The sequence below is a fragment of the Staurois parvus genome, unplaced genomic scaffold, assembly GCF_062004578.1.
Source record: "Staurois parvus isolate SC_StPar_1 unplaced genomic scaffold, SC_StPar_1.0 ptg000058l, whole genome shotgun sequence".
Classification (NCBI taxonomy): domain Eukaryota; kingdom Metazoa; phylum Chordata; class Amphibia; order Anura; family Ranidae; genus Staurois; species Staurois parvus.
The window spans coordinates 47,043-73,050 of NW_028317854.1; the positions used below are offsets into that span (position 1 = coordinate 47,043).

Below are 26,008 nucleotides of genomic sequence, written 5' to 3' on the forward strand. Positions count from 1 at the left end.
ACATTTTTGTGGCACAATTGTCATTTCAGTTTATACGTTTAGATTATGTCCTTTTTACACTTATTTATTTGATACACTCACTTTATTACCCATCACATTGGGGATTACGTCCTTATGTGTCATTTGATGGTTATATTGCTCTTTGGTTAATGTTTTTGCTGTTGCGTTTTCACTCTCACGTTTTTATGTATTCATTATTTGTTCATCCACTAGTGCATTTTCTCACATTTCTTGGATTTGTTCACTTTATGTAAATAGGAGTAGTGCAGCACCTCTGTTTGTTTTTTCACCATTGTTTAGTGGGGGGTTCTGATTTGCATTGCACATTAGACTATATGTATGTTGATATCTTATTATCACGGTTCTGTTGACACTTTTCTTTCATTTATTTCCATTGATCTTTTTGTTATTGTTTTATAACCTGTATACACTTACGGGCAGCTCAGTGGCTAAATGGTTAGCACTCCTGCCTGGCAGTACTAGGGTTGTTGGTTCGATTCCCAACCATGGCACCTCCTGCCTGGAGTTTGCATGTTCTCCCTGTGCCTGCGTGGGTTTTCTCCAGTTTCATCCCACACTCCAAAGACATGCTGGTAAGTTAATTGGATCTTGTCTAAATTGGCCCTAGTATGTGTATGAATGAAATTAGGGACATTAGATTGTATGCCACTTGAGGGTTAGGGCCTAATATGAATGTACTATATACTGTATATGTAAAGCACTTCATAAATTGACAGCGCTATATAAGTACCTGAAATAAATATAGGATTAGCGCAGCACCACCTTTGTCCTGTTGTTTTCTACTATTTGGTATTATAGTTTATCTAGTTTATATAGTTTATCAGGCGCTTAGTCTATTTTAATTATGTCCAATCCGACATATCGGATTGGATGTCAATCCATTTCCTCAAACTAAATCTTTCCAAAACTGAGCTCCTAGTTTTCCCCCCAGCCCTCGCCCCCTCCCCTGACTTCTCCATCAAGACCAACAACACCACCATCAGTCCCACCCCTCAAGCCAGAGTACTTGGTGTCATCCTAGACTCCAATCTGTCCTTCCAGCCCCAGATCCAATCGCTGACAAACTCATGTAGACTTCACCTCCGCAACATCTCCAAAATACGTCCATTCCTAACCCCGGAATCCACTAAGCAACTCATTCACTTCCTTATTATTTCACGCCTTGACTACTGTAACTCCCTCCTCATCAGCTTACCTCACCACAGGCTATCCCTGCTTCAGTCTATCTTGAATGCTGCAGCCAGACTCATCCACCTTACTAACCATTCCGTATCTGCCACCCCCCTCTGCCAATCCCTCCACTGGCTTCCGATTGCCCAACGGAAAAAATTCAAAATACTAACACTGACGTACTGTATAAAGCTGTTCATAATACTGCCCCAAACTACATCACCGATCTGGTATCCAAATACCACCCTAAACGTGCTCTCCGCTCCTCACAAGACCTCCTACTCTCTAGTTCCCTGGTCTCCTCCTCCCATGCCCATCTCCAGGACTTCTCCAGGGCTTCCCCATCCTCTGGAACTCACTACCCCAATCCATCAGACTATCACCTACTCTCCTCACGTTTAGGCGCACCCTGAAAACCCATCTATTCAGGGAAGCCTACCCCGCCCTCAGCTAATTACTGAACTCCTCTACTCTTCCTACCACTCCACCCCCCACAGCTATTTCTTCCTGTACCACTATCCCCTCCCTCCTAGATTGTAAGCTCCAAGGAGCAGGGCTCTCAAACCCCTTGTGTATTGAATCGTATTGTTACTGTACTGTCTCGTGTACTGTCTCCCATTATAATGTACAGCGCTGAGCAAACTGTTGGCGCTATATAAATACTGTATAATAATAATAATATGAATAGTTGGGTGCTAGCACCCATTCTTGGTTTCTGTGGTTTAGGTTTATTTGTTTTTTCCTTTTGTGGTATAGTGGCAGGGCAGGGGGCTCTTTGTGTTCAGTGGATTGATTACCAGCATACAAACCACTATTTAATGTCGATGGACAGTTACAGGTATACTTTAATCAGTACTGAAAATGAAGCCCTGAAATGCCTACAGGGAGCGCAGCCTACCTGCTCAGGGCTTCAGTTTGTAACGAATGAGGAAAGACAAAACAGAGGGCGCACAGGCCTAGTGCATTACCATAAAAAATGTTTAATAAAAAATAAAGTATGTGTTGTACTCACAAACGACAATATGGTCAAGGCACATCATAAAGAACAGCTGGGTCAACACCGTGCTGAGTAACAGTCCGTAATAGGGAGTTTAGACATCCAAAAGGCTGACGTGTTTCGAGGACTTGCCTCTTCCTCAGAGCTCAGAACATTTTTTATGGTAATGCACTAGGCCTGTGCGCCCTCTTTTTGTTCTTTCCCCATTCAGTATATTTGGCTTCCCCCGGTCCATTTGAGGGCAGCAAGGTGTGCATGTTCCAGGACATTCTTAATGTGGTTGTAGCCTGCATCGAGTCCATCCCCAAGCGCAGGAGCATTTGTGTTTGCTGGTTCTTTCTTCCGTTTGTAACGTAGGCATTGTATCAGTCCACCCCATTCCCTTGTCGTTATTTGGATTATCTGGAAATCCATTTCTGTAATGCAGAAGACCTGTTCCCAGAAGCACCCACTGCATGCTCCCTGTTGTCTCACATATAAAAAGTCTGATATTGTAAATCAGGGGTGTCCAACCCGTGACCCACGATGGCTATGAATGCAACAAAAAACACAAACACAACTCAACACAAAATCGAACACTTACTTAAAAAAATGTAGATTTAAAAAAAAAACGCATTTACACTTAGCGAACAGATGCAGCCGCAGAAAATTCTGACAGTGTCTGTTTACTGGACCTTTCTAAGTTTAATCTTCCCAAACTCTTCACAATCAAGCCCTATTGGTTCATGGCAGCACCTATATTTGTGAGCAACTATCTTCAAGAATGAAGCACTCAAAGGGCAAAATTAGAACCAAAATATCTGATGAGCACCTTGAGAATTCATTGAGAATCTCTACTACATCCATCGAACCAAATATTGATGTGTCAAATATCGCACTAGTTTCATGTTGCCCTCTTTTACTTTGAGAATAAAAATATTATAAAAAATGACTTTTATTACTCAGATAGGTACATTATCTATCAGAGATCATTAACTTGTGATCTGCCTGACTTTTTCTGCTCATCAGCTATCCTTATTGTTAGTGTATTTTATGTGTGGCCCAAGACAATTCCTCTTCTAATGTGGCCCAGGAAAGTCAAAAGGTTGGATACCCGTGATTTAGCCTCCATGTACACGGGACACTTCTGAAAAATGGAAACTGACTGCTGGAAAACGTAGGTTAAAAAATGTCTGTTTAGCTGCGTTTATGCAGGTTTATGAGTGTTTTTTAAAGATAACCTCAGGAGACCTTTCCAAATGCCCAGAATGCACTGAAAAACAGTAAAAAATTAACTATTTCAGACATTTTGAGAGAAATAGAGAGAGCAGAAGCAGAGAAAGCAGTATTTGTTGAGATTAGCTGTCTTTTTTTTTGTGGTGTTTGGATGTGTTCCAGCTCATTTCTGTGCAGAAATTACTGCAGCAGTGTCTAACATATTTTCTTTCATGCAAAACCTCAAAGTATGGTATACCAGGTCAATTTGAGTACCAGGAAAAAGCTTTGCATGCATTTTTAATGATGAAAAATGCTCTGGACAGCATCTGGAAATGGAAGAGTTAAAAAAAATTGCAAACACTTATAAAAGTGGTTAGCCACGTTTACAAGCATTTGAAACGCTGATAAAATCTACTCCTGAAGGCAAGTTTTCTGTGTTCAAAATGACAACTGTAAACTCAACTGCCTGTAAACGACTGGAAACGACGATGTGTACATGGACACATAGGAAAACATTAGGGTGAGTTCAGAGGCTGCTGAAAAAAATGCTGATCAGCTCCTGAACATCAGTTTATCATCTGCAGTGTACATGAGCCCTTAAAGTGTCAGCAGTAGATTGCTCACCACTACCAATCAGATTCACACCTGCCTGGAACGTTTTGTGGATTCCAATACAGTAAGCACAGAGTGAGATAAGGTTACACAACACATGCTTTAGTAAGTATCCTCCCAGGGAACACTGTGTGAAGCCCTCAGGAATCTGGTCCCTGTGCATTTCATACAGCTCTGATAAAGGTAAACAGGGTTACATTTCAGTCTTTGGCACAGCTACAGTGTTTCCTGGACAGCATTACTGGTTTCCCTTATTGCCTGAAATTACTCCTTAAAGTGTTACTAAATCCACAACAGTAAAATCAGCCTGTATATGCAGTAAAGCATGCTTGTTATACTCACTGTGGAACCTAAAGGGTCAATCCTATGCATTATGTAAAAGCTCTGTTTGATCCTGTCTTCTCTGATCCTCCCCTTCCAGTGTTTTTTTGTTTATAACGCAAAAAGTAAAAACAGCAGAGGTGATCAAATACTACCAAAAGAAAGCTCTATTTGTGAAAAAAAATTACATAAATATAATTTATGTACAGCGTTGCATGACCGCGCAATTGTCAGTTAAAATAACACAGCGCCGTATCACAAAAAATTGCCTGGCCAGGAAAGGGGGTAAATCTTCAAGAGGTTAACCAAAAAAAAAAAAAATCACAAATTTTGGATTGTCCACAACTACTTAATAAAGGGGAAATCTTCCAATAGGGACACTAGTTCTGGTGACCAGGGGGTCCCCAAGGGAGTCCCTTAATTTGTAGGGATTTCCTCTCATTTCCAGTTTTGACTATGAGATAGGAAGTAAATCTCCCCAATTGGACACAGATGGGAAAAAACTGACAGGGGTTATAACCTTCCCTTACCTAACCAAATCGAAAAAAAAGTTTTGCCTATAGTTCTACCTTAATGTGGAACTACACTGCATCTGTCCACCACAAACCAAATAAAGCTCATTTTTAATATTAAAAAAGAAAACTCAACCATCCATCCATATTTCCATGTTTTATTTTGCTGAGAAATGACTTTGAAAACCATCCTCCTAGCATTTCTGGTCAGGGCCATCTTGAGTAAGGGCAGATGATTTATGTATATTTACTTCCTTGAATCCTTCTGCCCTTAGCTCAGACATGCAGGCAGGAGGGTGTGCTTAGCTGTGAGGACCCCTCCTACCTCCTGAAGACTCCTGGGATGTATGACATCATTAGCCTAGACCTGGAAACTGGGAAGTAGCTGACAGTGAAATGTTAAAAAAAGGTTTAAAATATAAATACTTATACCGATATAATTTCCTACTTACTAAAGCTAGCGGCATAAGGATTAAACATAGTCAAAGCTGATTGAGAGTGTAAAGTTCCACTTTAAGAAAGATATGTCACTCAAATCTGTCACAGAAATAAAAATTATGAGTACTACTTCTACTATGAACTAGAGAGCATCTATTGGTCATTGGTCCATCCTTGTGTAGCCTTGTTCACACAGGGTGCAACAATGCATATACCCATGCGAGGTCATGCAAGGTATCAATACTAATTTGACATCAGTGTGGGTGCAGGTCAGGGGTGGACTGACCATTTGGAAACTCGGGCACTGCCTGAGGGCCCGGGGTCAGTAGGGGGCCCCATGAGATGCCCCTGGTACCTTTTTCATAGGCTTTTTTGAGTTTGGGCAAGGACATGGGGGCCCCATGAGTTGTCAGTCCGCCCCTGGTGCAGGTGAGTACAGGGTGCATGTCCCTGAACTCACACAGTGTGCATTTGAGGCAATGCACCCGCAAAAATGTCAGGCTGAGAGCAACAGTTGTGTCCATGCAGCCGCTGCTTCCCAATTGACATCAATGGAGTGCCTTCAAGGGGATGCACAATACACCTGGGCATTCATGTACAGGCAAACAGGGCCTTGTATGAGCGTACGCATTGATACACCCCGTATGAATGAGGCCTTAGTCTAATAGAAATGAATGATGCACAAACACATATCTAGTGAGCCCACATTGCAAGTATACAATCCAAACATACACGTTCTGGCGTTGGTCACATGTCTGATGAAGGGGTCCTGCGAGACTGAAACGTTGCCTTGTTGTAACTATGTGATCGTTCATTAAAACGTCTGGACCCATATTGGTAATCCTCGATGTGTTGGTGACATTCACCCTTAGTGAGCCCACATAACACAATGCTTACATATGAACAGTATGCTACCTTGTGGCATGTCCTGTGCACAGCTAAACATTAAAGCTTGCGTTCACTTGATTTTAAAATCAGCACAAGGAACAGTACTTATATTAAATGATGTGTCCCTTGTGGTGGTGACTGCTCTCTTTAAGTCCTCATGACACTGGACGTTTTTACAGCGGCTGTTTTTGGCCTTTGAGGTTTTTTCCTACAGCCAGTAAACTCCCCAGCATACTATCCTATGTGTCCATGCACACAGACTGTAATCAACGTTTTTCGGCTGGAAAAAAACCCAGAGCTAGTGGGATTCTAGAGGAGTTTTTTAGCTGAAAAACGCGGCAAAACACAGTAAAATTCCGCAAACTGGTGTTTTTGGACTTAAAAAACACTAAAAAATGCAAACGCGGGAATACGCCGCTAATCACAGCAAAATGCCACCAAACGTTAATGCAAAAACACTAAAAAATGCTGAAAAACGTGACTTTACACAGCTAACGTTACCAGTGTTATCAAAATGCCCAGTGTGCATGGAGCCTAAATCTTCAGTCCTTCAGTCATTTTCCAGTGCTGCAGGGGCTAATTGAAGCTGCTGAAACTGTCACAGGTACTTGTCAAGGACATTGACTATATCCGCCTATTCCGTCCCCCTCCTCCCTTCATAAAAGCTGTACTATAGCTTCCCCCAATGAATTGTGCTCTATGAATGGAGGACCTTTCTTTCATCTATCCATCCACCATTCATAGAGCACTTTTCATTGCAGGAAGCTATAGTACAGCATCTATGAAGAGCACTTTTCATTGCAGGAAGCTATAGTACAGCATCTATGAATAAAGGATGGGGGGGACGGACAGAATGAGGAGGCATATAGTTAACATCCTTGAAGAGTGCCTGTGACAAGTCCAGTGGCTTGCATTAACCCCCACAGCACCAGAAGATTATGGGCATGGGGTGGGGACAGAGGGCTGAAGATTTAAATGATGACAGCAGTCACCAGCAGGGGCGGACTGACAACTCATGGGGCCCCTGGGCAATAGGGGATCATGGGGCCCCTGTGTTTTTGCCCAAACTCAAAAAAGCCTATGAAAAAGGTACCAGGGGCATCTCATGGGGCCCCCTTCTGACCCCAGGTTTCCACATGGTCAGTCCGTCCCTGGTCACCAGCACAAGGGACACTAATTATTTAAAGCAGAGTTCCACTCACCTGTCAAAAAATAAAAGTCAGCGGCTACAAAAACTGTAGTTTTTAAAAAACAGCCACTTACCTCTCCCTCAGTCCCGCGGTGTGTCCCCCACAGCCCGTTTCACCGGCCATCCTGTATTCCAGGCACCGGCATCTTCAGTGTGGGCACCCGGCTGTGCGTGTCCACTGCGCATGCGCAAGTAGTGCTGCGTTTCATGAATGGTCCTGTAGTCTTCTGGGACCTGTCACATGTCCCAAAAGACTACAGGAAGGGAGGGAGGGAAGCCTAGGCGATCGGACCGGAAATGGGAGCGGGTACCTGTCAAATTCGGGTACCCGCTCCCCCCCCCCCCCCCACCCCACAAAGGTGCCAATTCTTAATGGGGAGCGAGGAAGCAGTTCTTAAAGTGGAACTTCCCCTTTTGGGTGGAGCTCTGCTTTAATGTAATACCATCCCTTGTGCTGATTAAACTAAAAAAATAACTAAACTTAAGCTTTAACAGTACTGTATGGTGTCCTTGTATGCTGATATATGGAAGTTTGTTAGGAATCCTAAATAATACTAGGTCCTGCTAGATATGTGTGTGTATGTGTGGGGCTTGCATAAATATGTACCTCTGTAAATTGTTTATTAAAGAGAAGGGCAAAAATCCCTTCACCACCCAAGACAAACAATGGCAAAATTAGGGAGAAAAGTTACAACAGGTTCATTGGGTCCACAATTGCTACAAAGGAAGGCAGACTAATCGCTACCAACCATTAGCAATGAATGGTCTTTAAACCAGCCATTTGGGCTTTGTGCTAGAGAGGCTAATGACACTTTTAAGGTATTAGGGTTCAAATAGTTACATAAACAGTGGCTATGACTTTCACAGGAGACTACCACTGCATTGCCCATTGGAAGGATTTCCACAATTACAGGACACAAGGAAGCAAAAATGACTTTAGAAAATCCCAGGCAAGGCCTGCACTATAACTATAATACAGCGATCACTTAACATTTCTAAATGGAAATGGAAAATAACATTTACAAATGACAATGCCATTTCGTTCCATGCAGGTCTTCCAGAATTCCAGTCTATTTTCAAGTCTAACAGCTGTTCATTTTAACAGACGAGTCATTATGTAGCCAAATAGTGGAAGTGGGAAGCAGAGCAGTCAGAGCTCCTAAAAGAAGAATAATGAGTGCAATGCAATGTATAGGAACGCCGCCACTGACAGTTAATGACCTGAATGGCATAAAGTGCCTGCAGAAAATGCTCACACAGCACAAAGCATACGATCAACATGTCATTATGTAAGTTTAACATAGAGGACCCCTATACTGCATCACTGTACATCTATATTGAGTCTAGAAAGCAGTGGTAAAGAAAATAGATATTCTGCAGCATTCAAGCCTTGGGGTTGCTTTTGTTTCATTCCTCAGTTCCAAAATCCTACTAAATCAACCTGATGTTGTCCTAGTTGGTCTTTATGCATAGGAGTTGTTGAAACTGGTTTTATGGGTTCCTTTGGGGCTTGGACAGATCTTTATTGCCTGACATTTTCTTTACAGAATATACAGCATAGCAGTATGCTCCTGCTGTTTGTGCATATATACAGTACATACAAATATTATATATATATATATATATATGCAAAGGAAGATGGTATGATCAGTCCATCCAAAACAAATCCATGCATGTAGGAATAAGTATTGTAGGTGCTCAAAGGGCTTCCACAGCTGAACAAGGAGGACAGTATAATAGTTTTATTGTACCCACATTTCAGTGAGTCACAGCCTGAAATAGCTGGCTGAAAAGTGACTCACCTGTGACTTATGACTCACCAAAGCATTGGTGCAAAAAAAAAAAAGGAAAAAAAAAAAGCTACTATACCATCCTTCTTGTTCATCTGTGGAAGCCCTTTGTGTGCCTACTAGTCTAAAATATAGTGTTGCTATATATACTGTATGTATACACTACTGTGGAACAGTTTTAGGCAGGTGTTAAAAAAATGTAAAAAATGCTGTAAATTAGGAATGTTTTCAGAAAGATATATTTTAATTGTTTATTTTTATCAATTTACAAATTGTGAGCCAAAAGCAATCCAAATAAAATCAACATTTGGAGTGACCACCCTTTGCTTTCAAAACAGTATCAATTCTTCAATTCTGCTAGGTACACTTCCATACAGTTTTTGAAGGAACTAGGCAGGACATGTTCAAACATCTTGGAGGACTAACCGCGGATCTTCTGTGGATGTAGGATGCCCCAAATCCTTCATGTAATCCCAGACAGACTCCATGATGTTGAGTTGTTTGTTTGGGGTGGTTGTCCTGCTCCAGAAACAAATTTGGGCCAATTACACGTCTGATGGTATGGCATGATGGCTAAGTATTTGCCTGTCTCTCTCAGCATTGAGGACACCAGTGACCCTGACCAAATCTCCAACTCCATTTGCAGAAATGCATCCCCAAACTTGCAAGGAACCTCCACCATGCTTCATTGTTGCCTGCAAACCGTCATTATTGTACCGCTTTCCAGCCTTCCAGAGCACAAACTGCCTTCTGCTACAACCAAATATCTCAAATTTTGATTCATTAGTCCAGAGCACCTGTTGCCATTTTTCACCAGCCCAGTTCCTATGTTTTTGTAGGACTAGTAGAGTTGTTTAGCTTTGTTTCTACGTCAGAGGTATGGCTTTTTGGCTGAAATTCTTCCATGAAGACCACTTCTGGACAGACCTGGGTCCCACTGGTTTCCACGAGTTCTGTGCTGATTGCACTGCTGGAAATCTTCCATTGTCGAAGCGAAGCAAGCACGATGTGTCTTTCATCTGCTGCATTAAGTTTTCTTGGCACTAGCACTGCGTCTACGATCCTCAACATTGCCCATTTCTTTGTGCTTCTTCAAAAGTGCCTGAACAACACATCCTGAAACCCCAGTCTGCTTTAAAATCTTTGTCTGAGAGACCTTGCTGATGCAGTATAACTACTGTATCTTATTGCTGCGCTCAGTCTTGTCATGGTGTATGATCTGTGACATGAAACTGTCTTCCACAACCTCACCTTAGTAGCAGAATTTAAGCCTCCTACACAGCTGTTTCTTTTTCAGTTAAGGACTTTCAACCTACATTTGAAATTGATAATCATTATTACCTGCATAGTATAGTTGGTTAATCATACACCTGTCTCTAATCCTACAAAATTCTGAATTTGTGTAAGTGTGCAAGCGTAAGATTTGATGCTGGTTTGAAGCCAAAGTAGCCACACCAAATTTAGATTTTCCTTCTCTTCGCTCACTTTGCATTTTGTAAATTGATAAAAATAAACAATTAAAACATAAATTTGAACGTGTTCTTACTTTAAAGCATTTCTTTACTCCTGCTCAAAACTTTTCCACAGTAATATATATATATATATATATATATATATATATATATATATATATATACAATATATATATATATATATACACACAGTATACCGCCTTTATATTTATTTAATTACAATTTCTGAATGATGGTAACATGTCAATATTCATGTGAACATATACAGTATATGCTATAAGTTATCTGCTAAAATGCTTCATGTATATGATTTGTAGCAAAATTGTTTGTATTCATGAATGTGCTGTGCGTGTGAATACAATAACGTACATCCAAATAGAAATGATCACAATCTACAGAACAAACAAATCCCTAATTGCACACAGATCATGGAATCAGATATTGAACAATAGTGTTTGCCACATACTAATTTGTTCACGGTAGGCTGTCCTTTAGTTGAACAAGCCATGTAGTCCCAGATAGTGGAGGGTGTTTGCTTAGGAAGGAAATATTGTATTACAGTCATGAAAGACATGTGAAGAGGCATGTAGAAATGAAGGCTAATCTCAGCTAACAGCACAGACTTCTAGTAATTCTGCTCCTTTTATCCAGCTCAGATATCATTTAGGTTGAATTGACTGTACCGGAGGCTTTTCTCCACCTTTTACCTGTTTGCACTTGTCTGTCTATACAGCAGTGAATACAAATGTTATTTTAATAAAAGAAAAGCGGAAAGGGAATAATACAATGAAAAAGAGAGAGAATTGCACAGACAGATGTTGTAAGTCTGTAACATTTGAAAACACACTGACATAACAGTACATTATTCAGCAGATGGAAAGCTGCAGCTGCAGAGCTGACATCCTACATACACAGTACATGCTGCTCTAGTAATAACAAGGATCTCTGCGATCCTTCCTGTCTAGTGTTAGGTGGGGGTGTCTAAGGACATATACGGTCAGCTGCCCACTGGAGGGGAAATCTTATGTCAATATACAAGCACTACCTATTACTACTGATGAGATATAGAGCAAACACTGATCATCGTCACATCAGCGATCATCTCATTACTGATTATTATCATCACATTACATCACTGATCATCACCAGATTACTAATCATCACTGATCATCAATACATCACTAATTATCACTGATCACCACACCACTTATCATCACTGATAACCATCACATTACTGATTATCAATACATCACTAATCATTACTGATTACCATCACATCGCTGATCATCACCACATTACTGATCATCACTGATCACATCATTGATCATCATCACTTTACATCACTGATCATCAATACATCACTGATTATCATCACATCACTGATCATCAATTCATCACTGATCATCACTTATCATCATCACATCACTGATCATCATCACATCACTGATCATCAATACATCACTGTTCATCATCACATCACTGATCACCACTGATAGTCATCACATTACTGATCATCAATACATCACTGCTCGTTAATGATTGACATCACATTACTGATCATCATCACATTACTGAACATCACTGATCACATTATTGATCATCATCACATCACATGACTGATCATCATCACATTGCTGATCATCAATACATCACTGATTATCATCACATTACTGATCATCACATATCATCATCACATTGCATCACTGATCATTATCACTTCACTAATCATCAGTAGAACACTGATCATTGTCAGATTACTGATCATCACTATATCAACGATCATCATATTACTGATCATCATTGATAATATCATTGATCATCATCACATCACATCATTGATCAGCATCACATTTCATCACTGATCATCATCACATCACATATCATTATCACATCGCTGATCATTGTCACATTACTGACCATCAATACATTAGTGATCAGCTCTACATCACTGATCATCATTAATCAACATTGATCGTCATCACATCACATATCATCATTGCATCACTGATTATCATCACATCATTATCATCACATTGTATCACTGATCATCATCAAGTCACTGATCATCAGTCATCATTGTCACATTACTGACCATCAATACATTAGTGATCATTACTATATCACCGATCACATTACTGATCATCACTGATCATCATCATATCACAGATCATCATTGCATCACTGATCATCACTCATCATTGTCACATTACTGACCATCAGGGGCGGACTGACCATTTGGAAACTCGGGCACTGCCCGAGGGCCCGGGGTCAGTAGGGGCCCCATGAGATGCCCCTGGTACCTTTTTCATAGGCTTTTTTGAGTTTGGGCAAGGACACAGGGGCCCCATGAACCCCTATTGTCCGGGGGCCCCATGAGTTGTCAGTCCGCCCCTGCTGACCATCAATACATTAGTGATCATCACTATATCACCGATCATATTACTGATCATCACTGATCATCATCATATCACAGATCATCATTGCATCACTGATCATCATCACGTCACTGATCATCACTCATCATTGTCACATTACTGACCATCAATACATTAGTGATCATCACTATATCACCGATCACATTACTGATCATCACATCACAGATCATCATTGTATCACTGATCATCATCACGTCACTGATCATCACTCATCTTTGTCACATTACTCATCAATACATTAGTGATCATCACTACGTTACTGATCATCATCACATCATTGAACATCATATCATTGATCATGATCCCATCACATATCATCATCACATTGCTTCTCTGATCATTATCACATCACTGGTCATCAATACATTCCTGATCATTATCACATCACTAATCATCAATACATTCCTGATCATTACCACATCATTGATCATCACATCAGAGAACATCATCACAATACTGATCATCAATACATTCCTGATCATCATCACATCATTGATCACATCAGAGAACATCATCACAATACTGATCATCAATACATAAAGGGTCATCATCACATCACTGATCATCAGTTGATGGCACGATGGAGGTGAGGGTCCTGCACCTTGTGACCCATGGGCTCAATGCCTGCAGTGGGTATCTCCGTGCAGGCGACCAATGCCCTGCAGTACTCACCACCCGCACGGTGTGCCCGGGGACCTCGTGATCATTCGCCTTCTCCGCGGCTGCGGCTGCTGCTGGGAGCCAGTTACTGGGACAAGGACTCGGGGGGAGTCCTGAGTCTGGACTGTCCAGCAGCCTGTCCCCCTTCTTCTTCATGTCCAGCAGTTCGGGGACATCCTGTAAGGCCAGCCTGCCAACCATTGTGCCGGGATGAAGGTGTCGGAGAGGAGTCTAGGCTGTGTGTACAGTGTAGTATGGAGGCACCGTGGAGTAGTCAGCTCAGTGCTCAGCACATGAGATCCGCCCCCTCGCCTCCTTCCAGCTGGACTTCCAGGGTTTATTATTAAGCTGGAGTTAATTGTTAATATGCAGGCATGACAGTTCTCACGCCTCAGGACACTGACATAATACATCCCCTTCCTAACATGGGATTAGTGTGTGCCTGCCTGTCTACACTGCTCTGCTATAGCATGCACGACTCCTGGCTGGGGACTCAGTCCTTCCATACCAAGTCTGACAGTCCATGAAAGCTGCTGTCTCATTGGGGACAATCAGCCATATGGGGCCATAGTCAAGGCATTTGTCACACGTTTCTGGCAGCGTGGATGTTAGGGGAAGGCTTGCGCCAAATTCAAGAACGCCCTGCGACCTGTTATAGTGACACTAAAGGGTGTATTTACTAAAGAGTGCAAAATCAGGATCACTTCTGTACAGAAACCAATCAGCTTCTAACCTCAGCTTGTTCAATTAAAGTGTTAATAAACCCAGGGCCCTGCATTCCCCTGGTCTCACAGTACACACAACCAGGGGCGGACTGACAACTCATGGGGCCCCCGGGCAATAGGGGATCATGGGGCCCCTGTGTCCTTGCCCAAACTCAAAAAAGCCTATGAAAAAGATACCAGGGGCATCTCATGGGGCCCCCTACTGACCCCGGGCCCTCGGGCAGTGCCCGAGTTTCCAAATGTTCAGTCTGCCCCTGCACACAACATGGAAATGCAATTATTGTAGCAAATATAAACTGCTAAATACCTTTTCTCATCAGCAGTTAGAACAGTCTTGTGACTTCTATCAGTGTTCAACTGAGCACTGGTTAAAGCTTGTAGGAGGAGTTTTCATTCTCCCCTGATGGTCCTATGAAGCTACATAACCCCTGACCCTCTGTCTGGACAACACGGATTGGCCCTGTGCTGATCACATGCACTCGCCAAAAAAAAATGTCTCTAGCAATACACACCAAAGTGAGCATGTGCAGCTTGCCCCCAAGGCTATGTTCTATCAGCAGATGGACTGGGACAGTAGAAGAATAGGAGGATCAGAGAAAACCAGATCAAACATCTTTTTTACACAATGCAGAGGATTAACCCTTTAGGTTCCACAGTGAGTATAACAAGCATGCTTTACTGCATACACAGACTGATTTTACTGTTGTGGGTTTAGTAACACTTTAAGCTTTGGCCTGGAAGCTGATTGGTTTCTATGCAGAAGTGAGCCTCACTCTCCAGCTTTAGTAAACAAACCCCCAAGGGGTAAATTTACTAAAGCTGGAGAGTGCAAAGTCAGGCTCACTTCAGCATAGAAACCAATCAGCTTCCAGGCCAAAGCTTAAAGTGTTACTAAACACACAACTGTAAATCAGTCTGTATATGCAGTAAAGCTGAGGAACCTAAGGGGTTAATCCTCTGTATTGTGTATAAAGGATATTTGATCTTGTCTTCTCTGATCCTCCCCTTCTTCTACTGTCACTGCACTCAGAATCTGGTGCAGCTGTGCATAGTAGCCAATCAGCTTCTAACTTCAGCTTGTTCAGTAAAGCTTTGACAAAAAAACCTGGACGCTGATTGGTTACTATGCAGAGCTGCACCAAATTTTGCACCATGTAGTTTTAGTAAATAAACCATGAATAAAAATTTAGTGTTAGCCCTCTGAAGGACAATCTGAGGTGGGTCACTCTTCAGAGGCGTTTGATGGGCAGCACGGAGGTGTTATGTCATTTCCCACCACCTCTTTCGCCCAAAGCCCACACCACTGCACTGAAACTGCATGCATTGTGATTGTGGGGCACATGCAATGCAGCTCCATTCACCTGCAACGGAGGGTTTCATTCTTGCCAAAAAACAAAGCACTGTAGCTACAGCATGTGTACACCTGGGGGGGCAGTAAAAGTGTGGCTCAGCAGCATGTACTGCATTTACTAAGATCTATGAATGGAGGAGAGGATGGACAGATGACTGATAAGTCCACCCTCTCCATTCACAGACCATGTTTCATTCATAGAAGCTGGAGTAGGACTTCTATGAATAGAGAAGCTGGACGGAAAAGGTGTGTATTGTTGGCCACTCTTGATGAGAGCACCAACTGTTCTGTAAACCCTCACCATACCAGAAGATTACAACGGCTGGGTGAGAGGGGCATGGACAGAGGAGGATTTCACCTAACAGAAGAGGAATCAGCACAAGGGACACATCCTAATGACTGTAAATTATGTCCCTTGTGCTCATTTTTATGTTTTCTTATTTTGGCTGTACTTAAGCTTTAACTCCTTCAGTGTGTGTGTGTGTGTGTGTGTGTGGGGGGGGGGGGGGGGGGGCAGCCCTGCTACAAAGTGGGATTTTTCCTTTCCTAGGAGACAGACTTCAACAATGAAAATTTTGCAGCACTGAATGAGAGAAAGCACTTGATTCTCCCATCCATGCTGAACGGTATGGATGGACAGATCAGCAGTGCTGACTATTCCGTTCTGGTAGGAAGAATCTTTGGCTGTTAGAATACAGTGAAGGAAATAAGTATTTGATCCCCTGCTGATTTTGAAAGTTTGCCCACTCACAAAGAAATGATCAGTCTAAAAATCGAATGGTACACTTGTGTTCAAAATAATAGCAGTCAGACATCACTAACCTGATCAATCACTGTTTTTGGTAGAAATGATATTTCTACATGGCAAATAATTTACTAGCAGGTGTAGTAGAGTAATAGAAATCCAACAGACCCAACAGTCATGACATGCATGCTGCTGATTCTGTGTAATTGAATCACTAATTGAAAGGGGCATGTTCAAAATAATAGCAGTGTGGAGTTCTATTAGTGAGGTCATTCATTCTTTGAAAAACAGGTGGCAATTATTGCCCTTATTTAAGGAAGGAAGGCAGCAAATGTTGTACATGCTGGTTACAGTGCATTTCTCTCTGAAATTCTGAGGAAAATGGGTCGTTCCAGACATTGTTCAGAAGAACAGCGTACCTTGATTAAAAAGTTGATTGGAGAGGGGAAAACATATAAAGAAGTGCAGAATATAATAGGTTGCTCAGCTAAAATGATCGCAAATGCTTTAAAATGGCAACCAAAACCTGAAAGATGTGGAAGAAAGCGAAAAACTACCATTCGAATGGATAGAATAGCCAAAATGGCAAGGACTCAGCCAACAATCAGCTCCAGGAAGATCAAAGAAGGTCTAAAGTTACCTGTGAGTACTGTTACAATTAGAAGACGCCTATGTGAAGCCAAGCTATCTGCAAGAAGCCCCCGCAAAGTCCCACTGTTGAAAAAAAGACATGAGCTGAAGAGGTTACAATTTGCCAAAGAGCACATTGACTGGCCTAAAGAGAAATGGCGCAACATTTTGTGAACTGATGAAAGTAAGATTGTTCTTTTTGGGTCTAGTGGCCGGAGACAGTTTGTCAGACGACCCCCAAACACTGAATTCAAGCCACAGTACACTGTGAAGACAGTGAAGCATGGTGGTGCAAGCATCATGATATGGGGATGTTTCTCATACTACGGTGTTGGGCCTATTTATCGCATATCAGGGATCATGGATCAGTTTGAACACATCAGGATACTTGAAGAGGTCATGCTGTCTTATGCTGAAGAGGAAATGCCCTTGAAATGGGTGTTCCAACAAGACAACGACCCCAAACACACCAGTAAACGTGCAACATCTTGGTTCCAGACCAACAAGATTGACGTTATGGAGTGGCCAGCCCAATCCCCGGATCTTAATCCAATAGAAAACTTGTGGGGTGACATCAAAAATGCAGTTTCTGAGGCAAAACCAAGAAATAGAGAAGAACTGTGGAATGTAGTCCAATCATCCTGGGCTGGAATACCTGTTCACAGGTGCCAGAAGTTGGTTGACTCCATGCAACACAGATGTACAGCAGTTCTCAGAAACAGTGCTTATACAACTAAATATTAATTAAGTGATTCAAAGGAAAGCAAAATCTTCAAACATTTTTCAGTTTATATAGTGAATGTTTGAGTTTGTAAAGAAGAATACAAACACTGCTATTTTTTTTGAACAGTCTAATATTCACTTTTCTTCAATGTTTTTAGATCAGTGGTTCTCAATCTTTCTAATGCCGCGACCCCTTAATACAGTTCCTCATGTTGTGGTGACCCCCAACCATAAAATTATTTTCGTTGCTACTTCATAACTGTAATTTTGCAGTGGGAGGACTAGCGCCCCATCACTGATGTCAGTGGGATGAATAGTGTCCCATCGTTGGTATCAGTGGGAGGAATAGTGCCCCATCATTGGTGTCAGTGGGAGGAATAGTGCCCCATCATTGGTGTCAGTGGGAGGAATAGTGCCCCATCATTGGTGTCAGTGGGAGGAATAGTGCCCCATCATTGGTGTCAGTGGGAGGAATAGTGCCCCATCATTGGTGTCAGTGGGAGGAATAGTGCTCCATCATTGGCGTCAGTGGGAGGAATAGTGCCCAATCATTGGCGTCAGTGGGAGGAATAGTGCCCAATCATTGGCGTCAGTGGGAGGAATAGTGCCTCATCATTGGCGTCAGAGTGAGGAATAGTGCCCCATCATTGGCGTCAGTGGGAGGAATAGTGTCCCATCATTGGCGTCAGTGGGAGGAATAGTGTCCCATCATTGGTGTCAGTGGGAGGAATAGTGTCCCATCATTGGTGTCAGTGGGAGGAATAGTGTCCCATCATTGGTGTCAGTGGGGGGAATAGTGCCCCATCATTGGTATCAGTGGGGGGAATAGTGCCCCATCATTGGTATCAGTGGGAGGAATAGTGCCCCATCATTGGTGTCAGTGGGAGGAATAGTGCCCCATCATTAGTATCAGTGGGAGGAATAGTGCCCCATCATTGGTGTCAGTGGAAGGAATAGTGCCCCATCATTGGTATGAGTGGGAGGAATAGTGCCCCATCATTGGTGTCAGTGGGAGGAATAGTGCCCCATCATTGGTGTCAGTGGGAGGAATAGTGCCCCATCATTGGTGTCAGTGGGAGGAATAGTGCCCCATCATTAGTATCAGTGGGAGGAATAGTGCCCCATCATTGGTGTCAGTGGGAGGAATAGTGCCCCATCATTGGTATGAGTGGGAGGAATAGTGCCCCATCATTGGTGTCAGTGGAAGGAATAGTGCCCCATCATTGGTGTCAGTGGAAGGAATAGTGCTCCATCATTGGCGTCAGTGGGAGGAATAGTGCCCAATCATTGGCATGAGTGGGAGGAATAGTGCCCCATCATTGGTGTCAGTGGGAGGAATAGTGCCCCATCATTGGTGTCAGTGGGAGGAATAGTGCCCCATCATTGGTGTCAGTGGGAGGAATAGTGCCCCATCATTAGTATCAGTGGGAGGAATAGTGCCCCATCATTGGTGTCAGTGGAAGGAATAGTGCCCCATCATTGGTATGAGTGGGAGGAATAGTGCCCCATCATTGGTGTCAGTGGAAGGAATAGTGCCCCATCATTGGTGTCAGTGGAAGGAATAGTGCCCCATCATTGGTATGAGTGGGAGGAATAGTGCCCCATCATTGGTATGAGTGGGAGGAATAGTGCCCCATCATTGGTATGAGTGGGAGGAATAGTGCCCCATCATTGGTATGAGTGGGAGGAATAGTGCCCCATCATTGGTGTCAGTGGGAGGAATAGTGCCCCATCATTGGTATCAGTGGGAGGAATAGTGCCCCATCGTTGGCGTTAGTGGGAGGAATAGTGCCCCATCGTTGGTGTCAGTGGGGGGAGGAATAGTGCCCCATCGTTGGTGTCAGTGGGGGAAGGAATAGTGCCCCATCGTTGGTGTCAGTGGGGGGAGGAATAGTGCCCCATCGTTGGTGTCAGTGGGGGGAGGAATAGTGCCCCATCGTTGGTGTCAGTGGGGGGAGGAATAGTGCCCCATCGTTGGTGTCAGTGGGGGGAGGAATAGTGCCCCATCGTTGGTGTCAGTGGGGGGAGGAATAGTGCCCCATCGTTGGTGTCAGTGGGGGGAGGAATAGTGCCCCATCGTTGGTGTCAGTGGGGGGAGGAATAGTGCCCCATCGTTGGTGTCAGTGGGGGGAGGAATAGTGCCCCATCGTTGGTGTCAGTGGGGGGAGGAATAGTGCCCCATCGTTGGTGTCAATGGGGGGAGGAATAGTGCCCCATCGTTGGTGTCAGTGGGGGGAGGAATATTGTCTCATCGTTGGTGTCAGTGGGGGGAGGAATAGTGCCCCATCGTTGGTGTCAGTGGGGGGAGGAATAGTGCCCCATCGTTGGTATTAGTGACACAAATGATGGGGCACTATCCCTTCCACTGACACCAATGATACTTACCTTACTGACTCCTGCTCCAGCCTGGGCTCGCTCTCTCCCTCTCCCATCTACAGCCTGCATACCTGGCTGCAGCAGCAAAATTTGCACTTACCTGTCAGCTGTCTTCCTTCTCTGGCCTCTCTCTTCACTCGTTCCTGCAGCTCCCTCGATCTTCTTCGATCTCCGCGCGCTGCCGCTCGGCTCCTCCTCTCCAAGCTCCACCTTCTCGCCGGTGATTGGCCGCCTGTGTGCCTCTCCTGAGCTACAGTTCCGGTGGCCAATCAGCGGCGAGGAGGCGGTGACAGGGGCAGCATATCATCCCGCCCACACATCGCCGGAGACAGCAGCGGTGTCTCGGTTCCTAAGACCATCGGAAATATGTGTTTTCCGATGGTCTTAGGCGACCCCTGGGAAATGGTCGTTCGACCCCCAAAGGGGTCGCGACCCCCAGGTTGAGAACCACTGTTTTAGAGGAACAACACAAATTTGATATATTTTTCTTCATGTTTTGATTTGGAATAGAATGTGTAGTGTTCCCAATGCATTTGTGTGTATGGAAATAAAAGCTATTAGAAGGATTTTGAGCTTTATTCACTTTTTTCAACACACTGCTATTATTTTGAACACAACTGTAGGTGTATTGTAACACTGAGAGACAGAATAGCAACAAAAAAATCAAAAGAAATGCATGTCTAACAAATTACCATATTTTTCGCTCCATAAGACGCACTTTTTTCCCCCCAAAAAAGGGGGGAAAATGTCAGTGCGTCTTATGGAGCGAATATAGAGCGGCCGGTCCGGTATTTTCACCGTCGCCGTGTCAGAATACCGGGCCGGCCGCTCAGCTCTGCAGTGGGACCTTACCTGTTCCTCTATCCAGCGGCGCGCTGTCTTCCCGGCTTCTGTAGTGTGCGTGACAGCCGGGTCCCAAGTGCGCATGCACAAGAAGCGGTGCTCTTTGTGAATGGTAAGGCGGTACCTGGGACACATGACAGATCCCAGAAGCCGCCGGACCAATCACAAAGCGCAGCGCTTCTCACGCATGCGCATTGGGCTGTCCGCCGAGCGCCCACACTACAGAAGCCGGGTAGACAGCGCGCGGCTGGATAGAGGAACAGGTAAGATCAAAGAAAAACTCTCAATTTCAGGTACCCGCTCTCCCTCCCTCCCCAAAGGTCAGCAGTCATCTCCTGTACTGTCCACAGTCTCTGGTCATCTCCTGTACTGTCCGCAGTCTCTGGTCATCCCTGTACTGTCCGCAGTCACTGGTCATCCCTGTACTGTCCGCAGTCACTGGTCATCCCTGTACTGTCCGCAGTCACTGGTCATCCCTGTACTGTCCGCAGTCTCTGGTCATCTCCTGTACTGTCCGCAGTCTCTGGTCATCTCCTGTACTGTCCGCAGTCACTGGTCATCCCTGTACTGTCTGCAGTCACTGGTCATCCCTGTACTGTCCGCAGTCTCTGGTCATCCCTGTACTGTCCGCAGTCTCTGGTCATCTCCTGTACTGTCCGCAGTCTCTGGTTATCCCCTGTACTGTCCGCAGTCACTGGTCATCCCTGTACTGTCCGCAGTCTCTGGTCATCCCTGTACTGTCCGCAATCGCTGGTCATCCCTGTACTGTCCGCAGTCTCTGGTCATCCCTGTACTGTCCGCAGTCTCTGGTTATCCCCTGTACTGTCCGCAGTCACTGGTCATCCCTGTACTGTCCGCAGTCTCTGGTCATCCCTGTACTGTCTGCAATCGCTGGTCATCCCTGTACTGTCCGCAGTCTCTGGTCATCCCTGTACTGTCCGCAGTCACTGGTCATCCCTGTACTGTCCGCAGTCACTGGTCATCCCTGTACTGTCCGCAGTCACTGGTCATCCCTGTACTGTCCGCAGTCTCTGGTCATCTCCTGTACTGTCCGCAGTCTCTGGTCATCTCCTGTACTGTCCACAGTCTCTGGTCATCTCCTGTACTGTCCGCAGTCACTGGTCATCCCTGTACTGTCCGCAGTCACTGGTCATCCCTGTACTGTCCACAGTCACTGGTCATCCCTGTACTGTCCGCAGTCACTGGTCATCTCCTCTACTATGTCTGCAGTCCATTAGTTCAGAATTTTTTTTTTCCTGTTTTCTGCCTCTAAAACCTAGGTGCGTCTTATGGTCAGGTGCGTCTTATGGAGCGAAAAATACGGTATGCACTGATTTGCATGTTCATGAGGGAAATAAATATATGATCCCCTATCATTCTGCAGGATTTCTGGTTACCAGCCAAGATTTGAAGCAGTCTCTTAAAGGGAGTGATGCTAATCTAATTTTGTTACAATCAGATTCCAAACTCTCCACCATGGCAAAGACCAAAGAGCTGTCCAAGGATGTCAGGGACAAGATTGTAGACCTACACAAGGCTGGGCTGGGCTACAAAACTGATCTGCTATTCTGTCTCTCAGTGTTACAATACACCTACCATTCGATTTTTAGACTGATCATTTCTTTGTGAGCGGGCAAACATTCAAAATCAGCAGAGGATCAAATACTTATTTCCTTCACTGTACCTGCATCTGAAGAATTTTCCGCTTGTCTCTTTCGGTGACAAAAGTCGATTGAAGTATAGATTTTTGTTGAGCCAGATAATGCCAACTGGGCCACCTGCAAAACAATTTAACGCATTAAGCCTGTCATACATGGATCAAAATTCAGCCAGCTCAGCAGGCAGAGGCCGAATTTCAATCCATGTGTGGGCAATTGAGGTTGTACAGATGTTGATTTAGCCATCGACTTCTGTACAACCATCCTGTTGGATTTTCACTGCCTGATCAGTGCCACTGACTATAACCTGCAGCACTGATCAGTGGATTCTGATGGCACTGATGGTCAAAATACAATGGCTCTTTAGCTCAATAGCTCGTTGAAGGAAAAAAAAAAACTGACTCATCTATGGGCTGCCTGAGGACCAACGTGTGCAACAAATTCATGTACTTGTTATTTATGACATTTTTATCATTTGGCGCTTTGTTGTGACAAATTCATACAAAAATACCGTCGTGTCGGTGATAAGGAAAGTAGACTTGAATAAGACCTCTTCCATGTTGGAGCAAATTGTCGCAGGTGTAATTATCGTGTCGCAACTTTGAGACAATTCTGCAGCAAAATTTGTCTTCAAGTTCCTCAGGAACTGATATTTGATGCGTTTCCATTACTCTCCCAACTCCTCTAAATAGCTTCTGTACCTGTAAAGCTCTGCCACTTCACAGGAGAGATACTTGTGACAGATCTGTCAGACTTGTGTCACATACACCTTACGGGAATCTGTCCCAAGTGCCACACTTTGTTGCACTACCACGAGACAGACTTCTAAGTATCTCCAAGACTCTGTATGCGTTTCAGTGTCTTTGTTGTTGTTTCTTTAAGTTAGTAGGTAATTCTTATATTTACATTATTATTGACAGGGAACATAGCTGTGTCATGTGGTGTTGTCACTTTAGGGATCTTAGGTTTCATTTTAGCTATAATGGTATGTTTCTATTTCTACTCCTGGAGTGTTCTTACCATTTACAACATTTTTACAAGTCAGCACCGCATGCCTTTCTTGCAGTCTTTACCTTTTGGGACCCCATAAGCCAGGCTGGACAGATAGTAGGCATGAAATATAGAAACTACAAGCTTAGGCCTCATGCGCACTGGCACTGTCAAACCAGCATTTATACGTATTTTCTAAATGTATATACAGCGGGTAAAATAAGTATTGAACATGTCACCATTTTTCTCAGTAAATACATTTCTAAAGGTGCTATTGACATATTGATATTTTCACCACATGTTGGTAACAGCCTATGCAGTCCATACATAGGAATCAAAACAAATAAGTTACAAAATTAAGTTATGTGTAATAAAATGGAATGACACAGGGAAAAAGTATTGAACATGCTAACTAAAATTTATTTGATACGTCATACAAAATCCTTTGTTGGAAATGACAGCTTCAAGACGCCTCCTGTAGGGAGAAACAAGTCGCAAGCATTGCTCAGGTGTGACTTTTGCCCATTCTTCCACACAAACAGTCTTTATATCTTGAAGGTTCCGTGGGGCTCTTCTATGAATTCTGATCTTTAGTTCTTTCCATAGATTTTGTGTTGGATTTAAAATGATTGGCAGAGCCATTCAAGAAGCTTTATTTTCTTTCTTTGAAACCAGTTAAGAGTTTCCTTGGCTTTGTGTTTAGGATTATTGTCTTGCTGAAATGTCCACCCTCGTTTCATCTTCATCATCCTGGTAGATGGCAGCAGATTTCTATCAAGCATGTCTTGGTACATTTTTCCATTCATCCTTCCTTCAACGACATGAAGTTTTCCAGTACCCAGGGGCGGACCAACCATTTGGAAACTCGGGCACTGCCCGAGGGCCCGGGGTCAGTAGAGGGCCCCATGAGATGCCCCTGGTACCTTTTTCATAGGCATTTTTGAGTTTGGGCAAGGACACAGGGGCCCCATGATCCCCTATTGCCTGTGGGCCCCATGAGTTGTCAGTCCACCCTGCCAGTACCGTATGCTGAAAAACAGCCCCACACCATGATGTTCCCACCTCCAAATGTCACTGTTGCCATGGTGTTTTTGGGGTGATGTGCAGTGCCATTTGACCTCCAAACATGGTGTGTATTATGGCATCCAAAGAGTTCAATTTTGGTCTCATCTGACCAGACTATAGTCTCCCACTATTTCACAGGCTTGTCTAAATGTTGTGCAGCAAACATTAAATGAGCTTCAACATGCTTTTTCTTCAGCAATGGAATCTTGCATGGTGAGCGTGCATACAGGACATTGCGGTTGAGTGCATTACTTATTGTTTTCTTTGAAACAATTGTACCTGCTAATTCCTGGTCTTTCTGAAGCTCTCCACAATTAGTCATTGGCTCTTGGACAACTCATCCTATAATTCTTTTCACTCCTCTGTCAGAAACCTTGTGAGGAGTACCTTGTCGTGGCCAGTTTATGGTGAAATGATGTTCTTTCCACTCCGGATTTTGGCACCACAGTGCTCACTGGAACATTCAGATGTTTAGAAGTCCTTTTGTAGCCAATGCCATTAGAATGTTTTGCAACAATAAGGTTGTGAAAGTCTTGAGAGAGCTCTTTGGTAATGAGGTAACACCTTGGTAATGAGACTGAACCAGCTGATAATAATTTGCACTGACGAGGGACAGGATTGCTTTTTAATTACTGATAGATTTCAGCTGGTGTCTTGGCTTTGTCTAGCATGGTTTGTTACTGGCATGTGGTGAACATTTCATGTCAATAGCATCTTTAGAAATATATTTACTGAAAAAAATGTTGAGGTGTTCAATACTTATTTTACCCACTGTAAATGCATGAAATGTTTTTTTCCAGTGATGACATTGTTACTTTGCATTTCCCTGCATTTAGATGTGATCAGTCTAGATGCATTTAGAGAAAATAGAACTCTGTGTATCCCAGATCCAATTAGACACTATAAACACAACTAAATGCATGTAAACATGTGTAAACCCATGTATATGTAACTAAACACACTGCATTGTCCAGCCCCGCTGCTGGCAGTCTGTTAAACTCTCTGAGAGGCTGACAGCTGCTGTGACTAGACTGGGATAGACGGTGTACCTAGCGTTATAAACATTTAGGGAAGAAGACACTCATAGACAAATACCTGTAATGCAGACTGCCCTAAACAGTTACAGGTTTTCTTTATGGTGGCATGAGTGGTGTAATAGATACCTTATGTCTTTACTGTCTGAGTGCTTTAGTCATTCAA

At 43.5% G+C, this 26,008-nt stretch overlaps 1 protein-coding gene across 1 annotated transcript in view; it reads right to left on the minus strand.

Annotated features, from left to right (window-relative positions):
- RFLNB (refilin B) overlaps nt 1–14,073 on the minus strand; it is a 49,592-nt gene extending 35,519 nt beyond the window's left edge. Inside the window, exon 1 of the mRNA XM_089668434.1 lies at nt 13,715–14,073. Coding sequence (XP_089524560.1) covers nt 13,715–13,903 — 189 coding nt within the window. The 5' untranslated portion in view covers nt 13,904–14,073. The remainder of the gene's footprint in view (nt 1–13,714) is intronic.
- Between the last annotated feature and the right edge of the window lie 11,935 nt (nt 14,074–26,008).